The following is a 27,896-nucleotide window of genomic DNA, read 5'->3' as shown; positions in this document are numbered from 1 at the left end:
TATGTTTCATCAAGCTCTGCATCTGGTCTCATCTTTCACTGGATCACTGCTTCAGTCTCCTTTGCCACATCCTCCATATATCTCATCTCCAAGGTTCTCCAACATTTATGCAGTAGTCAAAATACTCAGTATAATGGAAAAATCTGTATGCATCCTCATGGTTCTTTGCTTTCAGTTATGGTGATTTTCACTTTGTACTGGTGTTCTCTGCCCCATCCTCAGGCACTTTGGCTGCATTGACTAATTTTTTCCACAGTGAATGTTCTGTGTAAACAAACTACTCTCTTTCTCCCCAGTAGCATGTGATCTCTCCTTCCTTGACTCTTTCTGGAGTGTCATGTAATTAATTAAAGAGTGTTTGGACATAACTAAATGTAGTGTTTATGCTGCTATTAAATTTATTGCAATAGCATCTGCCACTGCCTGATAATGTGAAGAATGGAAAACAAAACTTGGCTTAATGGAATGAACAGTGGAAGGAAAGGATGGAAATTAGAATAGCAATACCATTCCAAAACACATCAGATGGCTCATATGAAAACAGATTTACTTCTAGCAGCAGATTTTAAAGATAAACAGTGAATTGGACTTCTGTTGTCCTTGACATGCAAATCATCCATGATAGCAGTTGATACTAGAGTAGGTTATCCATGTTCAACAACTGCTGTCATTTTATTTTTGTGATGCTGTGCATTCTAAAATACAGCTCAGCGAGTGTTTGCAAAATGGAGAAAACTTAAGGTAACTTCTAAGATATTTTTAGCTGAGTGTGAGCTCCTGCTGCAAAGAAACTCTGATATCCTTGCTGTCCTTCCACAGATTCCCTTTTTGGTTTTGGACCTGTATTAAGATTTGGTCCGTATGCTAAAATCAGCAGGTAGTCTTACATCATTTTCATTGGGCCTAAAGGTTCCCTGGCTGTCAGTCCCATTCAGAGGGTCATCTCATCTGCAGGTGTAGTATCTCCTTTCCTTTGTACTCCCATGGTTGTTATATTTGACACAGCATTTCTATATATATATATTTTTTTTTTCTATTTGAAGATAAATTTCACTGTATTATTGCAGGGGTGAAGACAGGTTCTAAAGTGGAACATGAATGTTGTTTGTTCCCGTGATAACTTGTTAAGTTGTTAAATAAATTCAGATGATTAGAACAGGGTAAGCCATGCATACCGTAAAGCCTGCTAAAGGTACAGCAGCTAATGTTGCAAGACTGGATATGTGGTGAAGAAGATGAAGAAATACCTTGCTGGTGCTTAGGCACATAACTGTTCAGCTGTGCTATACTCTGATGCTGACTATATTAGCAAAGTAATCAAAAGAGAGAACAAAATGAGTTATACAAAATACGATATGGGGGGTGCAAAGAAGATGAAGCCAGGCTCTTTCCAGTGACACTGGGGCTAGATGTAGCATACACAAACTGGAACACAGGAGATTCCATGTAAATATCAGGAAGCACTTCCTTACTGTGCAGGTGATGGGAGCCCTAGCACAGGTAGCCTGGAGTCTCCCTACTTGGAGAACTCAAAAGCCACCTGGACACTGTCCTGGATACCCTGCTCTGGTTGGCCTACTGAAGCAGGGTAGGGGCCAGATGGACCCAGAGGTCCCTGCCAGCCTCAGCCATTCAGCGTGATTCTGTGGCATTTCAGGAGCATGGATTTGCTAAGATACATGTATGTGTAATGACTGTGTAGCACAGCTTTGTAGTGAAGGTAGTTCTGTAGAGCTTCATTTTACCTGCAGCAAATTTCTATGGTGAATAGATATGTTTATTTCTAGTGGTGTTACCAATCCTTTGTGGGAAAGTAAGTTGGATTCTATGATTCTATTCTGGTTTCAACACGGCCCCCCAGATTTATTTATTTTTTAATTGCTGTTTTTGGTAGCTTTGCAACAGGTGGTAGCAAGCAACTGGAGGAATTGCAGGTGGTCTTCTAATTCCTGGCCAGAATTATTTTACATGACACACACACATGCACATAGACACACAGCCCCCACCTATTATGCCATGGGACTACTTTGAATTCAGACAAGTTTGTTCTTTTGGGCAGCACAATGCCAAAGTTCTAGCCATTGGAATTCCTGACTTGTACTGCAAATCAACTAGAAAACAAAACAAAACACAGCAAGCCCTTTCCCTTCCCCTCCCTTCCCCTCCCTTCCCCTCCCTTCCCCTCCCTTCCCCTCCCTTCCCCTCCCTTCCCCTCCCTTCCCTTCCCTTCCCTTCCCTTCCCTTCCCTTCCCTTCCCTTCCCTTCCCTTCCCTTCCCTTCCCTTCCCTTCCCTTCCCTTCCCTTCCCTTCCCTTCCCTTCCCTTCCCTTCCCTTCCCTTCCCTTCCCTTCCCTTCCCTTCCCTTCCCTTCCCTCCCCTCCCCTCCCCTCCCCTCCCCTCCCCTCCCCTCCCCTCCCCTCCCCTCCCCTCCCCTCCCCTCCCCTCCCCTCCCCTCCCCTCCCCTCCCCTCCCCTCCCCTCCCTGTCCATGTTAAAACTGTACTTCTGGGTGCAGATTTTCAGATTTTCAGAAGACAGTATACGTTCTTACATTACTGCAGTCTGAGCTTTTTGCAATGTAGTAATGTTCCAAACACAGTAAGACAGCTGCACTGTGCAGACTGCTGTGTCTGAAATAAAAGAAAAACCTTTTATGCTTCCATAGGCTGATCTGTGCGTCATAGTTTTTGCAATCTCTTAATACTGCAAGTTGATATCATGCTTATCATGCTTCTTTTTTTTTTAATCCCCAATCAAAGTGAGAAAACAGTTTGTAAAGAAGGCCAATATTCTGATAGCAGTCTACTTTACCTAGAGAATAGGAACTGCGATTAAAACAGTGCCTGGAATCTATTTTCCAGTTATCTGTAAGATTTTTATGAGTGTGGAGCAAGGAATTATCCTTCAGTCTGGCATTTGATGCATAAAGGAAAAAGCAACCCACCCTCTCTGCTTTCTAAAGACCTATTATTAGAAAACAGTTTTCAAAGGAACAGGGCACAAGTAATCCCAGGAAATATCTTGTCTAATGTGTTGCATTGTAATGATAACAGAAAGTGTTTGTGAGCACATGATGAATCATGGGTTTCCTTTTTCAGTACTCTGTTGAAGATAAATATTATGGTTCCCTATAAGGTGGTGCCTCATGGCCCCGAATAACTATTTTTCATGCATGATGTCATTTTAAAACTAATGTTTGTGTGGTACTGGTTCTGCTTTGAGCTTAGGTGCTAGAAAACTGTCATATTTTTCCAATGAAGAACCTCAGAGTATAATGGGTCTTCTGGACAGGATTTTGGAAACACCACTTCTAAATTGAAGCAGATTTAAAGTGTAGAGACTTCCAGAAAGCAATTATGTTTGTTTGGAATTTCCAGGTTTGTGGGTTTATGTCGGTGAAGGATCTGGAACACAAGTCTTTTGAGGGGTGGCTGAGGGCACTGGGATTGTTTAGTCTGGAGAAGCAAAGGCTCAGAGGAGACCTCATTGCTCTCTACAACTACCTGAAAAGAAGGTGTGGGGAGATGGGGGTCAGCCTCTTCTCACAGGTAACTACAGATAGGACTAGAGGGAATGGCCTCAAGTTGTGCCAGGGGAGGTTCAGGTTGGAAATGAGGAGACATTTCTGCTCAGAAAGAGTGATGAGGCATTAGAACGAGTCACCCAGGGAGGTGGTGGAGTCACTGTCTGTGGAGGAGTTTAAGGAAGGGTTGGATGTGGTGTTTAGGGACATGGTTTAGTGAGTAATACTGGTGGAAGGGGGATGGCTGGACTAAATGATCTTGGAGGTCTTTTCCAATCTTAATGTTTCTATGATTCTATGTCTGAAAAAGGTGAGGAACCCAAGTATTTATGCTATCAATTATGTCTTTTTTCCTTTCAGGTGAATTATATAGAGCCTCTTTAAGAAAACAAAGGTTACCTGCACAAGGCAGTATTGAAATACATGAGGACAATGAGGTGAGATTGTTCCCCAAAACAGATTGTGCTGATTTCCAAGGACCAGATATGTGGAAATACTCTCATATTGTATTATGGAATTGTAAGCCTCTTTGATGGCTTAGTCTTTCTTTTTTATTTTTCAGTAAGTGCGCATGCAATAACTGAAAATCAAAATGAGATTTTTACATCCTACATAATTTCACTTAGGTGGAAGCACGACCCATTTCTCTCAAAAGATGTCTACGTAGTGCTTCAGATCAAATACAGGCTTTGAGAAGCAGATTTGGTAGCAGTCAGGAAATTGACAGTAACAAAATTACTTCTTTAGAAGAAGCAAAGAATCTAAACAAGTTATACTCCTTCCAGTTGACTGATTAAGATCCTCTGTCCCAACACAGGACAGGAAACAGAAATGTCTACATTTCCGTATTTCAAGAATCTGAGGTCAAATGTCCCCGGAAAATGCTGACAGTCTTTGACATCAGATGTTCTTTCAGTTCAGCCCTTGAGCTCCTTGTCTTAGTCATGACTGAACTGCTGATTACAGGCAAATTTTTTTTGTTCCTTTTGACTCCTTCTGTGAAAGCTACCTGTTAAATACAACTGTGCTGATAGACGTTTTTAACAGTTACTTGAGCAATATTGACCTGCTTGAATTTTTACCTCTGTTTTGAAGCTTTCAGTTACACCAACCTGTCAACAGTGCTACTTGTTTACAAGCTGGCATTGGCTGTGGAAAGAGCTACTTTGAGCTTTTAAAGGGAATTAAACTCCTCTTCTGAATAAATGGATTGGGAACATATGGAGAGGAAATTGTAAATTAGAGCAAGAAAAAGTGGAACCTCAAAAACTCTCTTTTTACTTACCAGCATATCCAATACTGAAAGATACATGCAGATCAGCAAAATGCCTTCAGAGGATGAACATGGGACTTAAAATGAGTAATTCTACTGGAGACTAAAAATCATGGGCTGAACAGAGATAATGGCTTTGTGGAACAATATAGAATTCTCTCGTTTTCAACCATTTGTCTGTCACCATTCTACAGGTGCTGGATTATGTATTTTTTACTCATTCATGCCAACATCTTTTCCACCCCTGCACTTCTACTGCTAAACTGCAAGCTGAAATGTATCTGTGTACATTTATTTACTTGTCAGTTTTTCTGGTTAATGCTTTGTTTGTTTGATTAATTTTGTGTGTGGTTTTTGTTAAACTCTGAGCAGTTCTTCTCATTTTATATTTACTATTCAAGATTGTGGTTTTGGTAGCAGAGCTGAAGAAGGAGATGCCTAGAACATTGCCTGTTTGCAAGTTGCCATAGTTAATTTAATAAAAGATATGACCTCATCCTGCAAAGTTTTTCCTCTCTTGCACGAGGTATGCTAATATTGGCCAGTTTCTTCGCAAAGACAAAATACTGTGATGGGAAATGCAGTCCTGAGACCTGAGAGTATAACTATCTGAGCTGGTCTATGTTCAAAAGCCCATTTTTAAAAGGTGCTGTGTAAGCACATAACTCAAGCCAGTCTTTCCTTAAACAGCTTGCAGTTTAGATAGACTGATAAAGAAAAAGAAAAAGAGAAGAGACATCATCTGAATATAGCACATAAGGGTACAAACCTGCCTAATAGATCATGATCACTTCGTAAGACTGGGGTCATAGTAGAGACTAAACTTACATTAATTAAAAAGATGTTACTGAAAATAAATGGAGCTTATTTCACAATATAATATTTGATTATTTTATTTGAACTTCTTTCTCGGTAGATCACCCAAGGTAGCAGTTAACAATCCTCAAGCAAGTACAAGAAGGAAAATAGTTGTCAAGACTTAAAAACAGAGAAGTTCCTAATCTTTTCATGTATTAGTAGGTCTTTCTTTGAATGAATACGACTGTCAAAGTTTAAAGAAGAAAAAAATGTGTAACTCTGAAACATGCAAAATGCTTTTCCAGTTTCAAGTAGATAGATAACGTATTTTTCTACGGAGCACATTACCTCACCTTCCATGGTAGATTATTGTCTGTGTATTGCATGACAATTCACATACTCACCGTTGGCAACAGTTCATTTTTTACTCTCTCAGTAAATGTCTTGTATGTTAACCTCCCCACCTCCTTTTTTTTTCTTCATTTTAATAAGTTGCCATTCTCAGAAGGTTTCCAGTTTCAAAACTCTTACCAGTTGCTTCTATTAGATGCTTTCATGGGCAGAAATGAAAACATTGGCAAATGTGTTCATTTGTTTTCCTTTAAAGAACCTGTGATGATTAGAGTTAAAATGTTTCCAGTAAATGCAGCAGCCCATTTCGCAATATCAAGACATTTTCTTAGGCTGCCTGTGAATGTTGGACATCTCCAGTCTGGACATATTTCCAATAGCTTTTGATATGCACAAAGCTATAGTCTTTGTTGGTCTACACCTGACCTGTAAGGGTTTTCTGGCAGAGCATAGTGTGCTCTACCTGGTTCAGACATACTTAAATGTGTTGTGTCCCATCCCATCCTCCCTACCCAGCAGATAACACAAAGGTCATAGTGGGGTGGGAAAAGGAATCAATTCTAATTGCTTGTGAACATTAACATTTAGACATTAGGAAGAAGTTTGTTACTCAGAGGGTGGTGAGGCACTGGAACAGGCTGTCCAGGGAAGCTGTGGATGCCCCATCCCTGGAGGTGTTCAGTGCCAGGTTGGATGGGTCTTTGAGCATCCTGGGCTAGTGGAAGGTGTTCCCGCCCATGGTAGGGGGGTTGGAATTATATGATCTTTAAAGTCCTTTCCAAGCCAAACTATTCTATGGTTATGTGATTAACACCAAGTATACCAACACTGTCCCTAAAAAGGCTTCCTCCTTTCTTATTTCCTTTTTTCTCACAGGAAGGAGTTAAACACCAGAAATGCAAAACTCATGTGCTAATTCTGATCCTACATGGGGGGAACATCTTAGACACTGGAGGAGAGGACCAAAGCAGCAAGCTGGCAGACATCAACACCTTCAGTTCTGTGTTTGAAAAAGTCACCCAAGCCCATTTCCCTTCTGCTTTGGGACACATCTTAATCAGACTTGTTCCCTGCCCTGCAATCTGTTCAGCAGCCTTCTCTCTTGTTTCCAAGTAAGCTTATTTCATTTTCAAATGTTTGGCTTTGCAGTTTGGTTTTGAAAGGTTTTCTATGACCTGTACTTTTCATATGAAATGCCATGAATCCTTTTTAAACTTTTGCTCACTGAATGACTTAGTATGATCTTTCATACTCCACTACATGGATGTGTTAGTTTAAAAACAAACAAACAAAAAAGCAAACAACAACAACAACAACAAAAAATTCATGGTGGACTACAGACTATCATCCACATGTATCCAGAAGAAAAAAAAAAAAACAGAACAACTGTGCAGAAGAAGAAAACTATGATTATTTTTAACTTTTCCTTCATCCATCCTTTAAAATCTGATTAAAAAATGAGTAGTCAGCATTTATCTTCTTCTAAAATGTGAAGCATAGCTATAACTGCCAACAAATATACCAGCTGACACTTCTGTATCTGATTTGTCTGTTCAGTATTTGAGCATTGCAGAGACAGGATGTTATAGAAGACACTTCTGATAGTTTTAATGTTTTTAGATTTATAAGCAAAAATGGCATATTGGTAACATTGGTTTAGGAGTTAAGTGGAGATTGGGAAGCCTTGCTGAGAAACTTAGACTAATTTAACAAAATTATGCTTTGCACTGGAGACTGAGAACAGAAAGAACTACCTAGAATGTTAGTGATTTAACATATTGTCTTGGTGAGAGAATTTACATATGAATATGATTTTTACCCTTTAACGAGAGAAAAAAAAAAAGTAGTATCTGTTTATTCCCAATAGCAACTACTACTCTTTGAAATCCTGTAGTGTTTTGCAGTGGGCTATTAATTTATTGCCATTAACCTGTAAGAATGCAGTATAAAGCAGTCTTGAATGAGCTACAGAGGATGCATCTGTAAGAAACAGTGCCTTTGGCTAATGAAGGCTTCAGTTCAAAATGCAACTAGGATTTGGTTGCATGCATAGTAAGGGGGATCTGTCCTGTTTTTGGCTGGGGTAGAGTATATTTTCTTCATACTTGCTGGTATGGTGCTGTGCTTTGGATTTAGGATGAGAACAATGCTAATAACACACTGATGTTTCAGTTGTTGCTGAGCAGCACTCGCACAGCCAAGGACTTCTCAGCTTCTCTTGTTGCCCTGCCAGCAAGGAGGCTGTGGGTACACAAGGAGTGGTGAGGGGACACAGTCAGGACAGCTGACCCCAGCTGGCCAAAGGGATGTCCCACACCATGTGGCCTCATGCTGAACAGGAAAACTGGGGGGGTTGGCTGGGATGGTGGCCATTTCTTGGAAATGGGAATTGTTTGGTGGGTGGTAAACAGTTGCATTGTGCATCACTTGTCTTGTGTATTCTTTATCATCATCATAATTTTGGGGGGGCGGGAGGGGGGGTGTTGTTTTTTTGTTTGTTCGTTTTGTTTTGGTTTTCCTTCATTTTCTGTCCTATTAAACTGTCCTCTCAACCCATAAGTTTTACCTTTTTTCTGATTCTCTCCACCATCCCACCTGGGGGGAGAGTGAGCGAACAGCTTTGTGGTACTTAGCTGTCTGACAGGTTAAACCACAGCACTTCTTAAAAAATAAATCAGTTTTAAGACACTGTGATCTTTTCTGGGCTATCCTGTAGGCTTTGAGCAAATCACTTACCTCTGCTCTGAGTGTGCTTTTTCAAGTAGGCCAGCTGGGGATGCTTATGACATACATTAATAATTATATGTTTTGAAATTCCTGTGTGCATGTTTGTGCAAAATATACTGGTGCGGTGAAAAACTATTATTACTATTAATTTTAACAATTGTTATATGTATGGCAGTAACAATTTCAGATATGCACTCTTTTTGACAATGCTGTGAGACTTCAAAAATGACATGTAGCAGCTCCTTTTCTCTGTTGTTATTTATCCCTGTGGTCCAAGTGAAGTGAACTTCAAATAACAAACAGATTTTTTCACTGCATACGTCCACTTCAGTGCCTGTTCTTCCTCAGTTACTTTTTCAGTCCTAAAATTCACTCAATAAATGACAGGACCTTTTCAGGTAACACTTTTTGCCTTAGTTGTATTTTCCCTGAGATAAGTATTTTAGACAGAAGTGTGCTAATCTTGTCAGCATAACAGAGAAAGGAGGAAAAAACATGCTCTTAGGCCTGATTCAACTCTTCTACAAGTGTAAATCAACAGTAACTACTGAACTCTATACTGATGGCAGAGGAGACTCAGACTTGGCTGATTTCTTCTTTTCTAAACAGAGGGAAACTTCTGTTGGTTTTGTCCAGGGTTTCCCCTAAGTGACAGTCACTTTTATAGCCTTTCTTGCAGTATAGCACCTAAAGTTACATTTGAACTTCTGGAGCAGATAATGCTGCAGAAGAGGAGAGGATGTGAGTTTTCTACGAACGCGTATTGGGCCTTAAAAAATGGGAACAGTGATGATTACTGCCCAGATGACAGGGTTGGAAAGGAGGGGTTAGAGTATAGGTTAAAGTTCTGAAATACCAGCTAGACTCAAAGCTAAGACAGCATGCAGGAAGAAAAGGGGGCAATATGTAGACCAGACTGCTAGAAGGTATGCCTGACTGTTCACATCAAGGGGGAATACACCAAAACAACTGGGAAAGCAGTACGTGTGTCCCAGTTGCTGCCCTGCAAGGAAAGAAAACTAATAGTAGAAGGGGAGTTGCAATATCAAGAGGTGTTTGAAGGATCCCTCTGCAAATGAGCCATTTATTAACACGGGGATCAGAAGTGTCTCTTAGATATCAACATAAGGCAGTGCCTGCAGGGCTCAACTAACTGGAAGAAGAGCTGGTAGAGTGGAAGTGCTGGTGACAACCCAAATGAACAGAGCTCCTCCCTTCTTTCGCTTTGTTTTTTTTTGATTCCTTCTTGTTGCAGCCATCAATGCTCAGCCAAACTGAAAATAGTCAAGGTAGATTTTTGAGTGTCCAGTTGAATCATTCCCAGCACTGAAATACAATTAGTACTGCCAAGGTATGTTCTTGCCTTGAACCACTTGTAATGCATCCATTTGGTGCTGACAGAAGGAGAGATGATTATCAGCTCTCGCAATTTTGCTTCATGCCAGCAGCTTTCACAGTCAGAACTGAAGGAAGCAGTTGTGGAACATAAATTTGTGGTAAACATCCCACTTAGCAAACTGTGGGTGAGGAGGTGTGTTTTCAATTACTGAAATATTCATCGGGTGTGAGCCAGATTAAGCAGCAGCACACGATTTCATGTTTGGTTTGAATGTATCCTGAATTCTGTGAATGTGCAAGCATAGCGCATGCCAAGGTAGAGCAACCCCTCTGTTTGCCTTGGCACAGGTTTTGAATTACAATGTGTCTATGTGCTGAGTATCTGGGTTCAGACTAATCCCACTGGGACCTTTCATCTGAACACACACAGGCAGTTCTTCTCCCTGTCTTGCAAAGAGGGGGGTTAAAGAAAAGGGATCTTTCAGGGAAAATTCACTCCAACCAGTAAATGTTTTAGATTGTTTAATCTGGTCTGCTTCCATCTGCTCCCATCACTTTCAGTTTCCTGTATCTCTTGTAAATCAGAAAGACACTGCTTATGCATCCTGTGTGAATCTATAATGTATGTGTGATGTCCTGTGACACCTTTGCTGCTAAGGACAGATAAGGTTTAAAACTAAGTTACATTCTTGTTCCAACTAGATGGCTTGTGAGCCATCTCTTCCCTTTTCAGGGAAACATGTCACTGAGTAGATCAAAAGTTAGGCTTTTTAATAGATTGATTTGATGAGCATACATTGATTCACATCTCAGACTGAACCTTCTAAATTACAGAGTTAGCCAAACTGGGTAACACTTGCAATTTATTTATTTATTTATTTTAAGAAAAAAGCTTACATTGTAGCAGGTGAAGGGGCAAAAGTCAATCTTAACAGGCATGGGTCACTGTAAGTTGTTTGTCTGGTTGTTGACTACAATGGCTTCTGTTTACTTCTTGGTTTGAATAAAACCTTATGTACCTGACTAAGCATGACTGACTATGTACATCCTTAATAGTTCTGAGTAGGCATTTTAGGTCTCATAGACATTTAAATGGATGTACAGAGTTAAGCACATGCTTGAGCATTTTTGTGGACTGTCTTATTCTGTTATTAGTCTTCTATGATTAGAGTTGAGTCATAAACTGGAAAGCCCATCTCTTTCTTTTCACAGCAAAGCATAAAGAAAGAACATTGTTAGAATCTGATTACACAATAAAATAATTTAAAAGACAGGGAAAGTCTTTTAGCGAAAGAGACATTGCCTCTGAACTGTTCACACTCTTTGGTCCAACATACCTGAAACCTAGTGAGGGTCTTGAAAACTGACAAAATCTATTTCCAGAGCAGTACCAGGTTTTTGCTATAGGGCATTATGTAAAACAGGGATGGTCTTAAGAGGAATTAATGCAAATGCTCAGCCTGGAAAAATCCAAACGTAAATAAGTGACTTCACTGTACAGCAACAAGGGTGTACAAGACAAGGTAATTTTCTAGGTGTTAAAATTTCATCTCTTTTAATAAACTATTAAATTGCACAAGATGCATTTTTCAGTTAAGAATTAATGCTGCCTAATTCTGGAGTTGGTATCAACTCCCTGACTGAAATTCCATTTTTAATGCTTGTGGATGACATTGCTACTGTATTTAAGAGTTTAGCTAGTTTTAACCCTGTGAGCTAAGGCAGTGAGATGTCTGTGAAATGTAGGCACAGAGGAGCTAGATACTTGCTGAAGGTAAGAAATCTGTGGCAGAATTAGGTCTTGAAATACGTTTGTTGTTACTACACCAAAGAATCACTTTCCTTTACCTCCTTGCAGACCAAACCTCGTGTTTAAACAAGAACCAGACAGGAAAGTTAATGACCGCAGTGGAGCACTACGTTGTTTTTGTCTCATATATATAGAGGTAGTATTTTCTTGAGATTTTCTTCCATTTCTTAAATTCTTAAAGAACTGTGCCAAGAAATATGGTTATCCAACTAAATTACTGACAGTACTTTGCTCACAACTGCAAAATGTTATCTTGTTCCCACTGTTTGTTTGCCTTTAGCAGTACTGCAAGAAGTGGGAGAGAAAAGCCTTACCCGATTGAGGTGAAACATACTTTGCCCCTTGGTTGTCTGTGTAGTGTTTTATCCTTTCATTATTCACAAGTGGGCAAGGTCAAGGTTTGATAGTTATCCAAACCAGTGTTCCTCCGTAGGTGATTTTCCCCTGTGCTGTCCCCTTTCACCTCTGCTGTGGCCAGAGACTGACCTAAGGAAATTATGAGGGACCCGTGTTTCATCTTCACCTGTATTTAGCTACATGCTTTCTACATTCAGAAAAAGTTTCTTCCTTTTTCCTCCTTTCTGTTGCTCCTGCTCTGCTCGAAAATTACCAAATCACTGGAGTGCTTCAGCAATAGTCAAGTATGGAAACGTTCTGTGAAGCTGAGGATATGAATACAGACTGACCTTCATACTTGAGCATTGCAAGTCATCTTTTCTTCTTCTGTTACCCTGGTGATAGCCCTGAGGATGCAGATTTTAGCAGAGACACAGACTTTACTCCAGTTCAAGGAGCTCACTTTTCAATATTGTGATAGCCTACAAAGTTCCTAAAGATAGTGACTGCAAAATAATGTTGAAGTGTATTGAATTTGCTTGCCTATGGCTTTGGATGAACTTTGGATGAGCTGAGTTGTTGAAAACACTTCTTACTGGACAGTCAGCTTACTGGAAGAGAATCTGGCACACAGTAATGTGACTTTCACCTTTGACTCCACTCATCAATAAAAATCAGTTGAGACATGACTGACAGATTTTCTGAAAAAGTTGCAGGGTACACATCCAAACTAAAACAAAACTGGCATTCTGACAAATTTAAGCTTGCATTTTCTATCAAGTTTCCACCTTTTTGCAAAATGTTACTCTGCAAACAATTACATGTAATTTCAGAACACATGCAATTTTGTTCCAGCTGTTTGAATGGGCGGAACATTGGAAAGAATGTTTTTATACACTTTTGAACAATGTGCCTGTCACATGTTCTGTGAAACAATGCTTCATTGTGATTATTTGATCCCATTTTTTAATGTAGTGAATTAGTATATGGGGGGGAAGCTAAAAGGGAATAATAATCTCTTCATTCATCTAAATTATGTCTACTTTTACATGTAAAAATAAGGCAGAAAAATTGCACCATGTGTGCTTAATTACAGGAATGCCTTCTAGCATTGTCTCAGTTTTGTAAAGCAGTAACTCCATGTTTGTTAAGCTGTTGAGTGTTGTGAGAAAATGATCCTTCCTGTACTTTCATTGTCAACTGCAATAGCAAAGCCCATTTCTGTTAATAAGTAACTGTTCATTAACTAATGCTGTGTGATGCCTTTTGCATTTTTCCTGATGATAGCATGTTCTTCTTTAGCCTAAATCCCTACAGTTATGATGAAAGCTGTCTCAGCAGCAGTGAAGACCACATCCCACTGGCTGCCTTGCCCTTGCTGGCTGTTTCATCCCCTCAGTACCAGGATGCAGTTGCCATGGTGATTACTAGAGCAAACCAAGTTTACAATGAATTTCTCAAATCTGCAGATGGGGTTGGTTTTAATGGACAGGTAGGACTATTCTTCTCCTACATCAAAGTAAAATTCCTTTAAAGTAAGACTGTTTCTTGTTAAACCACTTCTGATCTGTGTTGATGGTTTTGAGTTATGAGTGTGGGAACAATACTGTAAATGTGATGTATATGAACATTATCTTGGAATTGTGCCCAGCATGAGAAAGACCCTTCTGGAATCCTATGCAGTATTTTACCTGGACTTACTCAGTTGGTAGAAGATATTATACCTTCTCCCATGACCATTTTGAGTCCTAATCTCTTGTTAATTATTGCTGTGAGCTCCGGTAATGTTTAGGAGCCTTAGTTGTGCAATAAGAGTGTATTATGCTAAGCAGCGAGCAAGCCTGCCAACTCAAGACAAGTGCTAATCTATGTTACCAAGTTCATCATCACACACCTGCTATGGATGTTGGAAGAGTTGGGACATCAGCACATCTCTGACTAAGAGCAAAAGGAAATTTAACAGTTATTATTTATTTTTTGCCTCTATCACAGTAGTAGTAAAGCAGTTGACAGTAAAGAAACCCAAAAAATAAATATTCAGTTGCTGACAGTGTTGCAGGTTTCTTATGCAACTCAGGGATGGTCATTTATTTTTTTCAGTCTGATCCACTCCCCAGTGAAGTCACCTGCAGATTTCTTCCAGCTGACATATGTCACAGTTATTGTTCCTACTTCTCCATCTCTAGACTAGAAAAAGTAGTACTTTCCTGCTTCACATACAATAAATATGGTACTGCTACCCTCTATAAATTACTGATTTTTTTTTTTTGTGATGGGGCCCTATACATAGCTGCAAACATTCACTTCCTTAAAGTACAATGATGTCCAGACTGCAGAACAAAAGAAAAAACCAATTCAGAATATAGTATAATCTTTGAAGGAAAGCATGTGTCTTATAACACAGATTATTTTCCGTAGCAATAAGATTATGCTTTGGCATTTTTAGACTACAGTTTGGTTTGAAGCCAGTTTTACTGTTCACAGCAAGCTATTCTTGCTTGAAACGTAGAAACAGACTATCTTCAGTGATAGAGCATTATAAAATGTGAGATTATGAAAAGAGGAATTATACAAGTTACAGAAATGATTGTAAAAATAATTATCAGTAGAATTTTTTTATTTGACAAAGAGACAAAGAAATCTCCGTTTTTTGCTGCAGACTCTGAATTAGTATTATATGTGCAGAAGTCATGACCCCTGTACACTCCACAGATTTCTTACCATCAACAAATACCAGTATTGCTAGAATGGAAAAGTGACTTCTCTGTGCTGTCTGCAGTTCTTTGCTGTGTTCCTTAGATAGAAATCTCAGTTCAACCTCTGAATAAATAATATATTTCTAAAATAGATGCCATATAACCCGACTCCACCCTGTGTGTCTCTTTTCTCTCATATTTTGGTCTCTTTTGTCCATTTATATTGAAAGTTCATCAGATCAAAGGCTGCCCATTGGATTTTATGCAGCATCTGGAGCAAATTATCTCCATTACCTTAGTGCCAATAGTAGTGAGGATTAGAAATGAAATGTAAATTCATGGAGATATAATTAATCTCCAACAAAACATGTTGTTGGTTTTAATAAGGCTACCGGTCTCCATGTGATTTTCAGTTCTTTGTTGACTTCATTGAATGTTAATAAGAATCTGAACATCAGAGATTAAATCAGCATTTTGGTTAATTATATATTACTTCAGAATTAGAGTTATCTTAGGATAGATGTTACCTTCATGTATTTTGATATATTATTTTTTTTTAAATCCTGAGAAATGTGATTTTAACTGTTAACTCTCAGTTAAGAGAGCCTGGTATATGGAGATACACTGAGAGGGGCTTGAGGTTATTTTCCTACCTGCATCTCAAAGTGCTCTGTTTTCCTAACACAGTTCACTTTGAAGGTAGCATGTACAACATTCTGGTATTCCAATCGTGTAGTTTGGTGTTGTAGCCAAGATGATTTAAGGCTACAAGCAAGTTAAGGTCTGTAAGGAGAAGTAATATCTTCTGTTAAACTGATTGGAGTTGGGAACAACAGACCGGGTGTTTTCTTCAGTTTGAGAAACATACAGAATAGGTTGCTGAAACTGGTGGAAGAGAGCAATTTGTTAACAAGGAGAGAGCAGTTATACCTCACAAGAAAGAGGCAGGGGGACAGGGTGAAAGAATTGTCTCCTATGGGATTGTGGGGCTGTTAAGCACAATCAGCTTTTGAGGTAGATTCTAATGTTCCTTAAAATTACTTCAACTACTGAATTGCCAATTTTAATATCTCATTTATTTTAATTCCCAGGCCTATATTTTGAAGGTAGCTTGTATGTTGATATTAAATGTGAAGTGAGTCTCATTTTAATACCTCATTTAAAAGTTCTGTTCCCTTGTCCTGACAGGGACAATACCAATTTGTTTTTAATTCGTTGAAATCTTCTACCCTATCTGACTGCAGGAAATGTTAGGTAGCTTAAAATCTGTAAGATGGTTCTCCAGTGATCTGGACATTTTAAGCTGGAAGCAGGCTTTAAGTAGGTGAAAGAATTCTGGCCCATTTGGAAGAACTTCTTGCTGGTCAGAACAGCCTCTGGGACAGATATTCTTGGCATAGGGCATATGTCTGTAGATCAGTTCCTCAGATGAGAGAAGATGAAAGAAAGTGACTACACGTTTTCAGCTGCAATAGGAACTACACTCTATAAAAAACAGGAACAAGGGTGTAAATTAAGACAGGAGCTCCTATGCAGTGCAGTGATGGTTTTTGTTTCTTGTAAAACACTTGCTACATCCCACAAAGTATATTTTTATTTCCTCAGGTGTGTCTTGTTGGTGACTGCATTGGAGGAATTTTGGGTTTTGATGCCATCTGCTATAATGCTAATAGAGCTGATGAGAGTCGGAACAGTAGCAGGAGAGGAAGCATCAGCAGCATCCAGGTGAAGAGAATAAAATCTACTAAGCTGAAATCCTATAGATTCATTCCCTGGGGGGACAATTGGAAATTCAGGTCCATATAAACCAGAAAAAAATCAATGATTTGGTAAATTGCAATGATAGCACATGATTTTTCTCACATATCAAAAAATTGCCATCTGAAAATAAAGTTTGCATATTCAATTTTATGATGCATAAAAATCACTAGTGAAGGCTTTATTGGTAAATCTTTAACGTTGGGCTACAGAGTGTCTTTTATTGCATACCTAATCCCTCACTGTAGATGTAAATGTGTCATCTCGGTAATCACAGGCTGCTGTTTTTCCAAAATCTTCTTTTTTTTTAAAAAAAAAAATTGAATTCCAGACGCTATGGAATCAATTATGCTAGTGCCTAGGGGTAGTCTAACATTATAATATGCTCATGAATAAGTTCTACTGACTGGTGAAAGACTGCCTCCTTTTTGATGAGGAATTAAGTCACCTGAGGATGTGTGAATGGACCACTGAGCATAACTGAGTCTCTAGATGAGTGCTGTATTTGGGGTGAAGGGATGATTAATTCTGTGGTCCAGGAAAGATTTTATTGTAGGAGAAGAGCATTTTTTTAAAATTCTACTGGCATATAGGAAGTATTACTGTGTTCTCCACTTAAGAAAGAAAACTGGAGTTCAACTAATCTTATCTACTTCAGACTCAAGTGGATTTGCAGAGGTGATGCAGAGTGTTGACACTCCAGTTGACACTGGATGAGTTGCCTGCACTCCATTCTTTGATGGTTTTGTGACACTGGCTAAATTGTTTCTTCTTTTGACTCTTCAGTTACCTCTCTCCTCAAAAATGGGATCAATTATACCAGCCTTCTCAGTTCATTCAGAGAGCTATGTGTTACAGAGTAGCATGTGAATATGGTAGCACTCTCCAGCAAAGACACATCCTCTAAACATTTCCAGGAGGGAAGTTTTTCTCTGACATGACTCTGGAGTCTCAGCAGGAAACCTTTGACAGTGCCAGCACTGAGAATAGTGTGTTGCAAGCAACATAAACGGAGAAATTGACCTCCTGGATCCCAGTCCTGCAGTGAGACTGATTATAGAAAAGTTGCTAATCAGTCTGAGAGCAAGGATCAGACTTTAGGAAGACAGGTTGTTTTGACTTCACTACTCTTGCCTATAGTTTCAATTTTCCTTCTTCCTTCTTTTCCATGATATCACAGAGCTTCACTTCCCAAGTCTCTCCCCAGTTTTTCCTTCTTCTCCTCCCATTTTCATCTCTAATATTCTGTAAGTTCAGAAGAACTAATAATTCCTTTAATTCCTTATCTTGTCTTCCTGCCCATTGTTCCCAGCTTGCTCCTGTGAAACACAATCAGGATGCCCCTTTTACTTTTTTTTTTTCCTTCTTTGGTATCGCCTGTAGAAATGGATCTCATTGGAAGGCTTCGAAGCACAGAAATATGAGGGAAATATTTTACAAATGTCAGAAATAAAACTAACTGGAAATAAGGATGAGACTGAGGTACTCTAAACCAGTTAATTGTATGCTCTGGTTATGAACCCTGAAAATAGAGTAAATAAGGTACCTTCAAACTCTGGTTATTTCAAAGTGGTTTATAATAATAACTGTGATTGGTGATGCAGTGACCATTACATTCTCTGAATAATTCACAGTTTCAGGCTCTATAATAAACTGTTTTTGGGGAGAGAAACTGCTTATTTACAGCAGTGTAAATAAGGAATAAGAGTGGTACATTCAGTACTATCACAGGTGAATATTTATTGTTTTGTGTTGCGGTCTTTTATGTTTTTTAGTTTTCAATATACACTACATATCAAGTGAGGCTTATATGTAATTAGTCGTGATTTCCACAGTACAGGCAGAAATGTAAGTGATTACTGAGATCATGATTGTTACCTGTACATGCCTTTCAGGGGCGGTATTTAAAAATGTGTCTTCACGTTCAATAAAAGAACCAGCAGTAGAGCAAATGTCACTCTGCTCAGACCAGACTAGTAACTCTTGCCGTATAAAAATCAATTACATTTTTAAAAGTTAAAATGCTTAGCAAAGAAAGCCAGTGTTATCATCATCGTCACCATCATCATACCACTCCGAGAGATTTTTAGGTATAGCAGGATGAAATGACCTTCATCAGTCATTGGAGGTGGAAACCCAAGATCTTACAATAGCAAACTCTGCACTTGGTTGGGAGTACTGTATCTGTTGCTGTCTTGCTGCAACAGCTAAAATACTCACCATCTTGAAGCAGACAACTCTTCATTAGGACAAATAGAGAAAGGTGATGATTTGAACCACATGGATAAATAATACATAAAAACCAACTGTGGGTGACTGATTCAGATCCTAATTACTGATTGCATTTTACTGCAGATAGGATTTTAATTGTGGCATTTGGGGTCATTGAGAGAGCTCGTGTCAAAGGAATAACAGGCTTTTAATTATTTGAAATGTAGCATATGGTCTTTACACCGATCATATCAAACTTCTACTGTATTACCTGCTGTGTTTTTAAGTGGTTTAATATATTTTCCAGAAATGTTTGACACGCTTTGATCTGGCTGATACAAATGCTGAGTTGGCAAAGTTTCTTTCATGGTATGCAAGAAAGACCGTCATGAAGGTGAACCTAAATGCTCCAACCCATGACATCAAAATTTAGCCCCTTGCAAAATATGACCTGAGGTTATCTTGTGATGCAAGAGAAGAACACACTCTCTGCAAAGAGAATCTGTTAGTGAAGCTTAGTGGACAAAAGTGAATTGTTGCTGCCTTTCAGAGATGAAGACATTAGCTTCCATTAGTAAGCAGTCTTATCAGCTAGTTCTGTGGTGTCACAAGCTAGTTTTTGAATACTGTGAAGAAATAAGAGTGACTAAAACAAGTGTTTGGTTTTACATTACTATCATCTCTATGCCTTTTCAACAACCAGCCCTCTTCCTGAGGCCACCAGTAAATCAACAGTCCTACACCAAAATGTTTCATCATCTTGAGATTTTTTCATCTGCTTTTTTTCTCTGGCAACATCAAGGATTCCTATTTTTTTAGTCTATTGACAGCAATGACTTTTTAAAAAGTAATGGGAGCTGAGATGCTGATGTATCTGCCACATGGTTTTAACAAACAGAGCATTAAAATGTCACCAGGGTTTTCATGAGGCTTTGAGACTTGGCAGTACTTACATGGTTTTCAGAAGTCACTAATGGTATGATATTTAAGTGCTTTGCCCATTAAAAACAGTGGATTTATCAGAGGACTTCATGGGCTTTTTGTTCAATCTCTAAAAATTCCCTTTCAGCTCTGTATGTGGGTTCACCTCCATGTAGTGTATTTGAATATTCTTAGCATTTTAATAAATTAATTACTAGTAAAAACATCTGCCAAATTGGTATTTTGGTCAAAGGTTGCATGCAGAATATTTGTAACATGCAAGTTTTAAAATTAAAACCATAAAAAATACATATATTTTCATGGCATTTTTGGTTAGGAACAAGCTAGAGATCAGAACTCATCATGGAGGCTATGAGGTAAATAAAAACCTTTTGACTACTGAATCAGTTTGAAGTAGTCATGACACATGAACAGATTAAGACATGGCATTCACAAATGTTCCTCAGAATTCTGTAAAAACAGTCCTGAGAATCTATAAAATAAAGTTCCTATGTTAACTTTATCAGGAAAGTTTGGACATAGAAATTCTGGCTTTAGAAGAACCCTGGTGTTCTGCAGAATAGATAGAGATGGTAAAAAAAGCATTGATGTTGTAACAGAGCTTCAATGTAGGATTGTAAACTGCAGGACATGTTAAGCTATGTAGAGTCAGTTTCAGATTTTTAAAACGAACAAGCACCAACAAAACAGAAATGAAACCAAAAACAAGGAGGACCTGTAGTTGGTTCTGGGTTGAACTCAAAGGAAGCACATGTTTTATTTACACGGGCTGCTGCTTTCGGTTTTCTGTCACTTTAGTGTACAAAGCAGCAGGGGCAGTTATCTCCCAACACAGTGCAGGAACCCTCCCCTCCTACACGGCCCTGTGGAACAGTTCTCTGCCTTTTAATAATAGTAGCAACTAAAAAGCCAGAAGTGAGGCTTAGTTTTAACAACATAGATGCAGTTATTATTGTGCAAAGCAAGGTCATAAATCTTATACAGCTTATATAGCTTATACAGCTTATATAGCTTATACAGCTTATATAACTTATACAGCTACAGAAAGTTGGCGTGGTATGAATTTTGCTACATGTTACCATGAAATGCAGATAAAAATCCTACATGCATATATATATATGCATATATGTATATATATATATGCATGTAATATATGTAATATGTAATATAATCCTAGATGCATGAAATATATAGACAGGAATATGTGCATATGTAGGATATATAGACAGGAATAATTGTCTATGAACATGCTGGTCCTAAATTTATCTTATCCAAGTTATTAGGATGCTAATGTTAGTTGCATGGTATTACTCATGCAAGTTGGAAATTAGGTTGGAAATTGGGAAAAATTATGGTAGGAAATTAGGATAAATTTCTTCCCAAAAAGAGTGGTTAGACATTGGAACAAGTTGCCCAGGGAAGTGGAGTCACTATCCCTGGGGGTGTTTAAGGCAAGGTTGGATGCGTTGGTAGGGGGGATGGTTGGACTTGATAACCTTGGAGATCTTTTCCAAACTTAATGATTCTTTGATTCTACAATTCTATACTGTGAATTCTAATACTGCATTATAGAGTTAGTAGGATATGGACAAAAACTGTTAATCACACAATTAGAAGAGATAACTCTTCGCCTAATGTGTCTTGCTGATGTTCATATGATTGAAATATTTTTTAATTTAAAAAAAAAAGCAGAGAGGATGTTGATGTAAGCTGCAGAAGTGCTGGAGGAAATGAACAATAAATACATGTATTTCCTGTTTAAAGGGGTACCTTAAAGATATGGTACCACCGGTCTCCTCTTGCATCCCACAGAAGTTCATTCTTTAAAAATCAGGTCCTGCATCCATGGAACATAATAAGCAAGACTGTTAATGTTCTAATGGCATTTTGTGCACTCAGGTAAGACCCCTTCTGATTACTTTATAATATTTATAGTTTTTTAAGAAAAAAACTATAAATAGTTTTTAAGAATGATGAAGTCAACAAGGGATGAAGCCTTCGTGTTACTCTTCCCACCACCGTCCCTATGCCTCCCTCCCCTCCCTTTCACCCCCCCCCAAAAAAAAAAAAAAAAATCCTGATTCTCCTTCTAGCTTTTAGGCTGTACGTCTTACAGGGTAATTTAGTCTTCATCTCTTTCCATATCCTCTCCAGCAACAGGAAAGTCTAACCCCTTCCACCCTTCCTTGGATAAAATGAGGTCAAATGTATAAATGCAGCTCTGTTATATTTCAGTCCCTTCCTAAATCTTCTTTTTTGCTCTGTTCATTCTCTGTAGGATAATCCCCTTTTAACAGATGATTCCAGTCTGGGTGGCAGCAAACGCCTGAGCAAAAGCAATATTGACATCTCGGAAATCATGGAGGATGAGGACCCAAGGCAGCCGTTGCCTAGGAAACAGAGTGACTCATCCACCTATGGCTGTGATACTATAACCCAACATCATGCTTTCCTGTCTAGGTAACTAGTGTGTGATGACTGAGTAAAAGAAATAGGCTTGCCACTAAACGCAGCCTGTCACTGCCAGTGGAACAGAGTCGCTTTTATTGATTATGGTGTATTTCTGGAGGTTTGCTTCAAGTCCCTGCAAATACTTTTCAAACAAAGCCATGGATATAGTGTGTCTAGCATTAATTTACTCACATGTGGAGAGTTTTTTAACTTTTAATCATCTGTGAATGATTTGAATATGCAAAACTAAATGTAGGTAGATTCATCTCTTCAGTGGGGCCCACACACATCAAGATGGATGAATGCTTTATAATTCTGAATTACTGTTACATTTTTCTTGGACTTCACTTACAGACTTTCCATTATTCTCTAAAGAGTGAGATAATTGCTTTTGGTGTTCTAATTGGTCTACAGGCTATACAGAGCATATTTAAAACAGAACAACAGCTAAAACTGTGTAAATGTCAGGCCTAAATGGGGAGGAGGCTGGAGGCAAGATTTAATCTCATTAGCTTTCTTGGGTCCTAAGAAACCTTTTAAATACAAATATGATGGGAAAATCAGCATTCCTTTTGTTTGCCTTGTTGTTTCTGCCTGTTCTGAGCTTTTGCTTGCTTTTTACTTCCTAATTATTTGTGCTTTTTATTCCTCTATCCATCTCATTTCCTTTATTTCATCAGGAGTGATGCAAACGGAGAAGTCGTAATGTGTATTCAAGTGCTGCTACAGTTTAAGTACAGTGCAGACTTACTACTGTGTTGTACTTCACTCTGGCTGTTTTTTTAGTAGCAGCTTACGGTAATTTTATTGCCTCAAACTTATTTTATTTTTATTTTTTTTTAATATCAGCGTGTTGCATCTTCCCTCTGAGGCAAAATGGTTGGTTTTACTTTTCCATAACTGAAAACTTTTTTGTCAGTTATTTTAGATTCCTCTATAGGAGTACTGTGCTATGTATAAAGTACAGTGCTGGATTGTATAAATTACTTTATACTTGGGGGATAATAGCATAATTAAAAAGACACAGATAACTGTCTTTTTACAGGTCTTCTCTTTTAGTTTTCTGGATGTCTGTATTTTAAACTAAAAGCTTTTCACAGAGCTGTACTTAAGCAAGAAGTTGGATGTTTTCTTCCATTCACAGTTTGGACGCCTCAAACTTCAGGCTGTTGCGGTTATTTGAGAAGAGTTGCGTATACCTATATAAAGGAGGCAGAAAATATTCCTTGAGAGGGTGGGGGAGGAAAGTGTCAAACCAAACCAAACCATATCATCCTTTGCCCCACCCTGTCCAGGCTGTGAGACTTGCATAAGATCACTAGACCTTTTTTATCGTGCTTATATACTGCTATTTGGAAGTAGTGTGTCAGTGTGAGTAATGAGATTACAAAGATCCCTCTTTCACAGAGAAACTGATTTTTGAGTTACTTTTTTAATTACTTTTTGGGAGTTTTGATTAATAACATCAGGTTATAATTTGAGAATGTCAGGTTCTCAGATTGAAAGAATTGTCTTGTTATGGTCTGATTCAGGACAAGTCTTCAGGATTTCTGGATTCTGAGCCATGATTGACCATTGATGTAAAGTGTAGTGTGCAGGTAACTCATGAGGGCTTCAGTTACAGCTCTGGTGATAGCATGGTCAGCATCTCTCAGTCAGGTTTTGCATGCTATTGCGACATGTTCTGCTCTGTCTCACGATGCTTCATGAGCGAGCGGGGTGTATATGTATATGTGCTAATGTTCTGCATCTGAATGTAGTAATTTCATCTTTCACAAAGCTAAATGAGGGGTGAGTATTTTCTTTGTCCATGAAGGATAGGTGATCTGTATTTACCATATGCATATATGGCACAGAAAATAAATGAACATGTTTAAATCGCTTAAAAGATTAAAATATATCTATAAGCATCACTAATTTTAACCTGTAATAACTAGTTAATAACTAGTTGAAAAGTTGTAAACTTCTGTTTCATAGCTCACAGAACACATAAAAGCAATGCTTTTTTATGTACTTGTACAACTGTAACTTTTTAATACCATTGTCCTTACACAAGTTGAGTAAGTTCAAATTTGTAGCAAAAGTTGCAGAATAGCTTACATACATCTGTACAGCTAAAAGGGAAGGGAGGTAGACTTCAATTTTAAGAGTCCTTGCATAACTTACTGATAAGTATTTTAACTGTAGAAAACTTGTATGTTGAAGGTAGTAAACTTAATTAATGGCCACACTGGAAATCATAAATGGCTGCTATACTGTTATTAATCTTTTTACAGTTTAAGGCATATTGCTTGGATCTTGATGCAGGTGTTAGAGCTTTCTAAGCAGCCTGTTTTTGGAATGGATTTCTTCTCTGGATTGATTATTGTTGAATCAGTGCGTTTTCTTTGCTCAGCATCCACTCAAGTGTGCTGAAAGATGATGCAGACTTTCTTCCTGTGAATTCCAGTCTCTCAGAAGTAAACCTGGGCCGATTTGAATTTGAGGTGTCTGATTTCTTCATCTTTGGATCGCCACTTGGTTTGGTGCTGGCCATGAGGAGTACTGTTCTGCCAGGCCTGGATGGTAAGCTCTTTCTGGGGTTAGAATACAGGATGTTTAATGACCTCTGTAAACAAAGAGACACATTTAAAAGGAGGTAAATAAAAGAGTCTAATTAAAAACTGGGGAGTGAAGTAAGTTTCTTCTAAAAGATGTGAATGCTAGTGTAGGTTGGTACTGAGGCATGAGGTGGTGAGGTTTGTTCCGGCGATGTCACTGCTCACCCATTTACAGCAGTGTGTCTTTTGCTCTGCTGTTGATTGTAAATTCCATACAACATGAAGCTTATACCTCACCAAGGAGCAGTCCTTGAAAATTACACCAAAAATAGCATCTGTGCTTAGTACAGCATTTCATCTTGTTCGCTTCTGGCTTCATGTGTAAATTTCAACCCCATTAGTGCTGGTTGTGAGCCATTTTTAACTCTGGTAAGAACACAGTGATCAGAGATAAAAAAGGATTTTTATTTTTATTTTTTTAAATATATCTGGATGTTTTTCATTTATTTTAAAGGGATTTAATTTTCAGATTTCAGTGTGTCTTTTGCTTCTGTGCATCATATGAAGTTTGGATAGCAAGGTATCTTCATGGGAAATGATATATTCAGTTATTAGATGAGGGAGAAAAATCCATTGCAGTAATATAAAGAGACAACAATTCAGAACTCCCAGGTTTTTTTTCTTTGTAAGAGTTCAATTTATACACTTTTGAGTAATGTCATTTGGATATCTTTCAATGTTGCATTTAATTGCTGAAATAAATTGGAAAGGAATATGAAATGAACTTTATTTTACTTGCCATAAGTAAAACAAAAAAAGTGTATAGGAGGCTTCAGACATCTCACAGGAATTTTTTATCAAGTTCTGTGGCTTCAGAGGAGAATATTATTAAACTCTCATTTTGCATTTCTTCTGATTGATGTACAGATCATCCTTTCTAGAAAAATCAGCATACAACAGATAGTCTGAGCAGGTTTTGGTTATCCTGCAGCTGGAAACTTGGTAGTTGCCAGTGATAACAATCTAAAATGTTTTACAAAGAGTACTTTGGTGAAATGTTGTTCATGGGCATGCATCACTGCATCTGTTTTAGGCAGTTAACTCAGATACCATGTGAGGAGCAGTCTAGTCTTCATCTATCATCAGTGGATTGCATTTAGATACCCTCTGAATAGCTGTGCCATTTTTCCTTCATAATAGGTTTAGCAAGACTTGAAAAGGTTCCTGCCTGTGCAAATGTGGGCTGAGTATATATTTGGTTGCTGGGGTTTAATGTATTTTGCATATCTGACAATAATGTATTTCAACAGCTTGCATGGGCTGAGTATTATTTGACACTACCAGCAGGATAATTTGGAGAAGCAGGTAGAAGTTTCCCCTTAAATATTAATTGAAAAGGAACGTCTTCCTTTCTTTCCTCTCCCATGTCACAAGTTCCTTGTGGTCTCACATTGTGTCCTAGCTGTTCATGAGGTATGACAGGTCTGAAACCCCATTCTAGTTCTGTTCTGAGCAACTGGAATTTTCTCTTTTTCCAATAGTCCTGTGTCTGTCCCTGTTTGAAATAGATACATGAACATGTGCCTCATCTTTAGAATTAATGTTTTTCTGAAGTTGAACCTCAGTGCTGAAGTATCATAGTATCATAGAATGTCTTGGGTTGGATGGGACTTTAAAATAATCTACTTCCAACCACCCACTAGATCTGGTTGGACAAGGCCCCATTCAGTCTGGCCTCGAACACCTCCAGGGATGGGGCATCCAAAGCTTCTCTAGACAATCTGTTCCAGTGCCTCACTACCCTTACAGTGAAGAACTTCCTCCTAATATCTAAACTAAATCTATCCCCTTTTAGTTTAAGACCATTCCCCCTTGTCTTATCATTATCTACCTGAGTAAAGAGTCCCTCTCCATCCTTTTAAGTATCTTTGAAAGGTTTTTGCTATGAACAATAAAAGGGTAATTTTCTTACCAATTTAAATAAAAACTTGCTGACACTCTCCTATAGCTTTTACAGAACAGAGATTGCTGCAAAGTACTGCTATGACCTGTATATGGCAACACTGCTTTGACAACTCAGAAGTAGTCTTAGAAGTTGATAACTCGGTTACATCGATATAGTCTACATCAAGATTTTTCCCTGTATGCAATTAATAACAGCAAGCAACAGAATAAATATTCTTAGAGTCCTTCCAGCAACATGGGAAGGACTTCAGAAAATCTGTAAGAATGTAGTGTTCTCTGATATAGGTAGTTCGTTGTGACTGACTGCAGCAGAGAAAGTTGAACAGTGTCAAGTTTTCTCAGTGCGATTTTTCTGATGTACAAATACCTTTACTGCTGCTCTTGAAAATTAGAAAGAACCTAAGTAGTGTGCTTTGATTTAAATTTTTTTTATATCTATGATGGGTACTCTGATAAGAAATGTCATTTAAAATGGATTCCATCAGATCTAATATTCAGTAACACTCTCCATAATGAATTCATCTACCCAGGCTGGCAAGATTCAGAGTGATTAAAGTGTGGTATAGCTCAATGAGAAGGGACTACACTGTCGTATAGATTTTATCCATCTTGTGTGATCACCCTTCTAAGTTATGCTGCAGTGCCCTGTAATCAATCAAAAGAATGCCCTGCTATCTGATTAAGTGGATGGTTGACAAATACCCATTTCCAGTTGCAGCCCCCAAAACTCTGAGAATTTTCATATCTTCAGCAAGAATGTTAAACATTGCTTTGAGTATGACCAGCTTCATTTCTATGCATTAGCTTTCATAAGGTGACTTCAGAAACTGCAATGTCACCTATCTTCTCTGGATCTCCTTTAGATTTCAGTCCTCTATGTGTAACAGGCCTGTTAAACCATTTTGCTGGTAAATATTTGAAGTGCTGAGAGCATCATAGTTGTAATGCTCAGTAACAAATTTACAAGAGATTTGAACTTCTTTTTACTTTGTTACTTCTGTCTTGTTTCTTTGGCTCATCTTCATGTCTGCTGCATGCCTACATCTGAGATTGTGATGTCTCTGTAAAATTCCTTTGCAACAAAATGCTAATTACAGAGGAGATTGTAACTGATTTACATAAATTTCTCATGGCCAGATATGTGCTAGTCTGGAGTTGCAGAAGACCATATTAATCATT

The 27,896-nt window shown here is 38.3% G+C and overlaps 1 protein-coding gene across 6 annotated transcripts in view; it reads left to right on the top strand.

Moving 5' to 3' along the window:
- Nucleotides 1-27,896, top strand: part of PITPNM3 (PITPNM family member 3) — an 80,864-nt gene that overhangs the window by 29,884 nt on the left and 23,084 nt on the right. For 5 of the 6 annotated variants that reach the window (XM_038165810.2, XM_038165811.2, XM_027472550.3 and 2 more), the window contains 6 exons: nt 3,882-3,958; nt 6,820-7,055; nt 13,457-13,646; nt 16,456-16,575; nt 22,040-22,221; nt 24,608-24,777. In XM_038165810.2, coding sequence (XP_038021738.2) covers nt 3,882-3,958; nt 6,820-7,055; nt 13,457-13,646; nt 16,456-16,575; nt 22,040-22,221; nt 24,608-24,777 — 975 coding nt within the window. The remainder of the gene's footprint in view (nt 1-3,881; nt 3,959-6,819; nt 7,056-13,456; nt 13,647-16,455; nt 16,576-22,039; nt 22,222-24,607; nt 24,778-27,896) is intronic. The other variant, XM_027472548.3, reaches the window with a different exon arrangement.

Source organism: Anas platyrhynchos, chromosome 20, assembly GCF_047663525.1.
Source record: "Anas platyrhynchos isolate ZD024472 breed Pekin duck chromosome 20, IASCAAS_PekinDuck_T2T, whole genome shotgun sequence".
In the NCBI taxonomy this organism is placed as follows: domain Eukaryota; kingdom Metazoa; phylum Chordata; class Aves; order Anseriformes; family Anatidae; genus Anas; species Anas platyrhynchos.
This window is presented reverse-complemented; position numbering and strand designations above follow the sequence as displayed.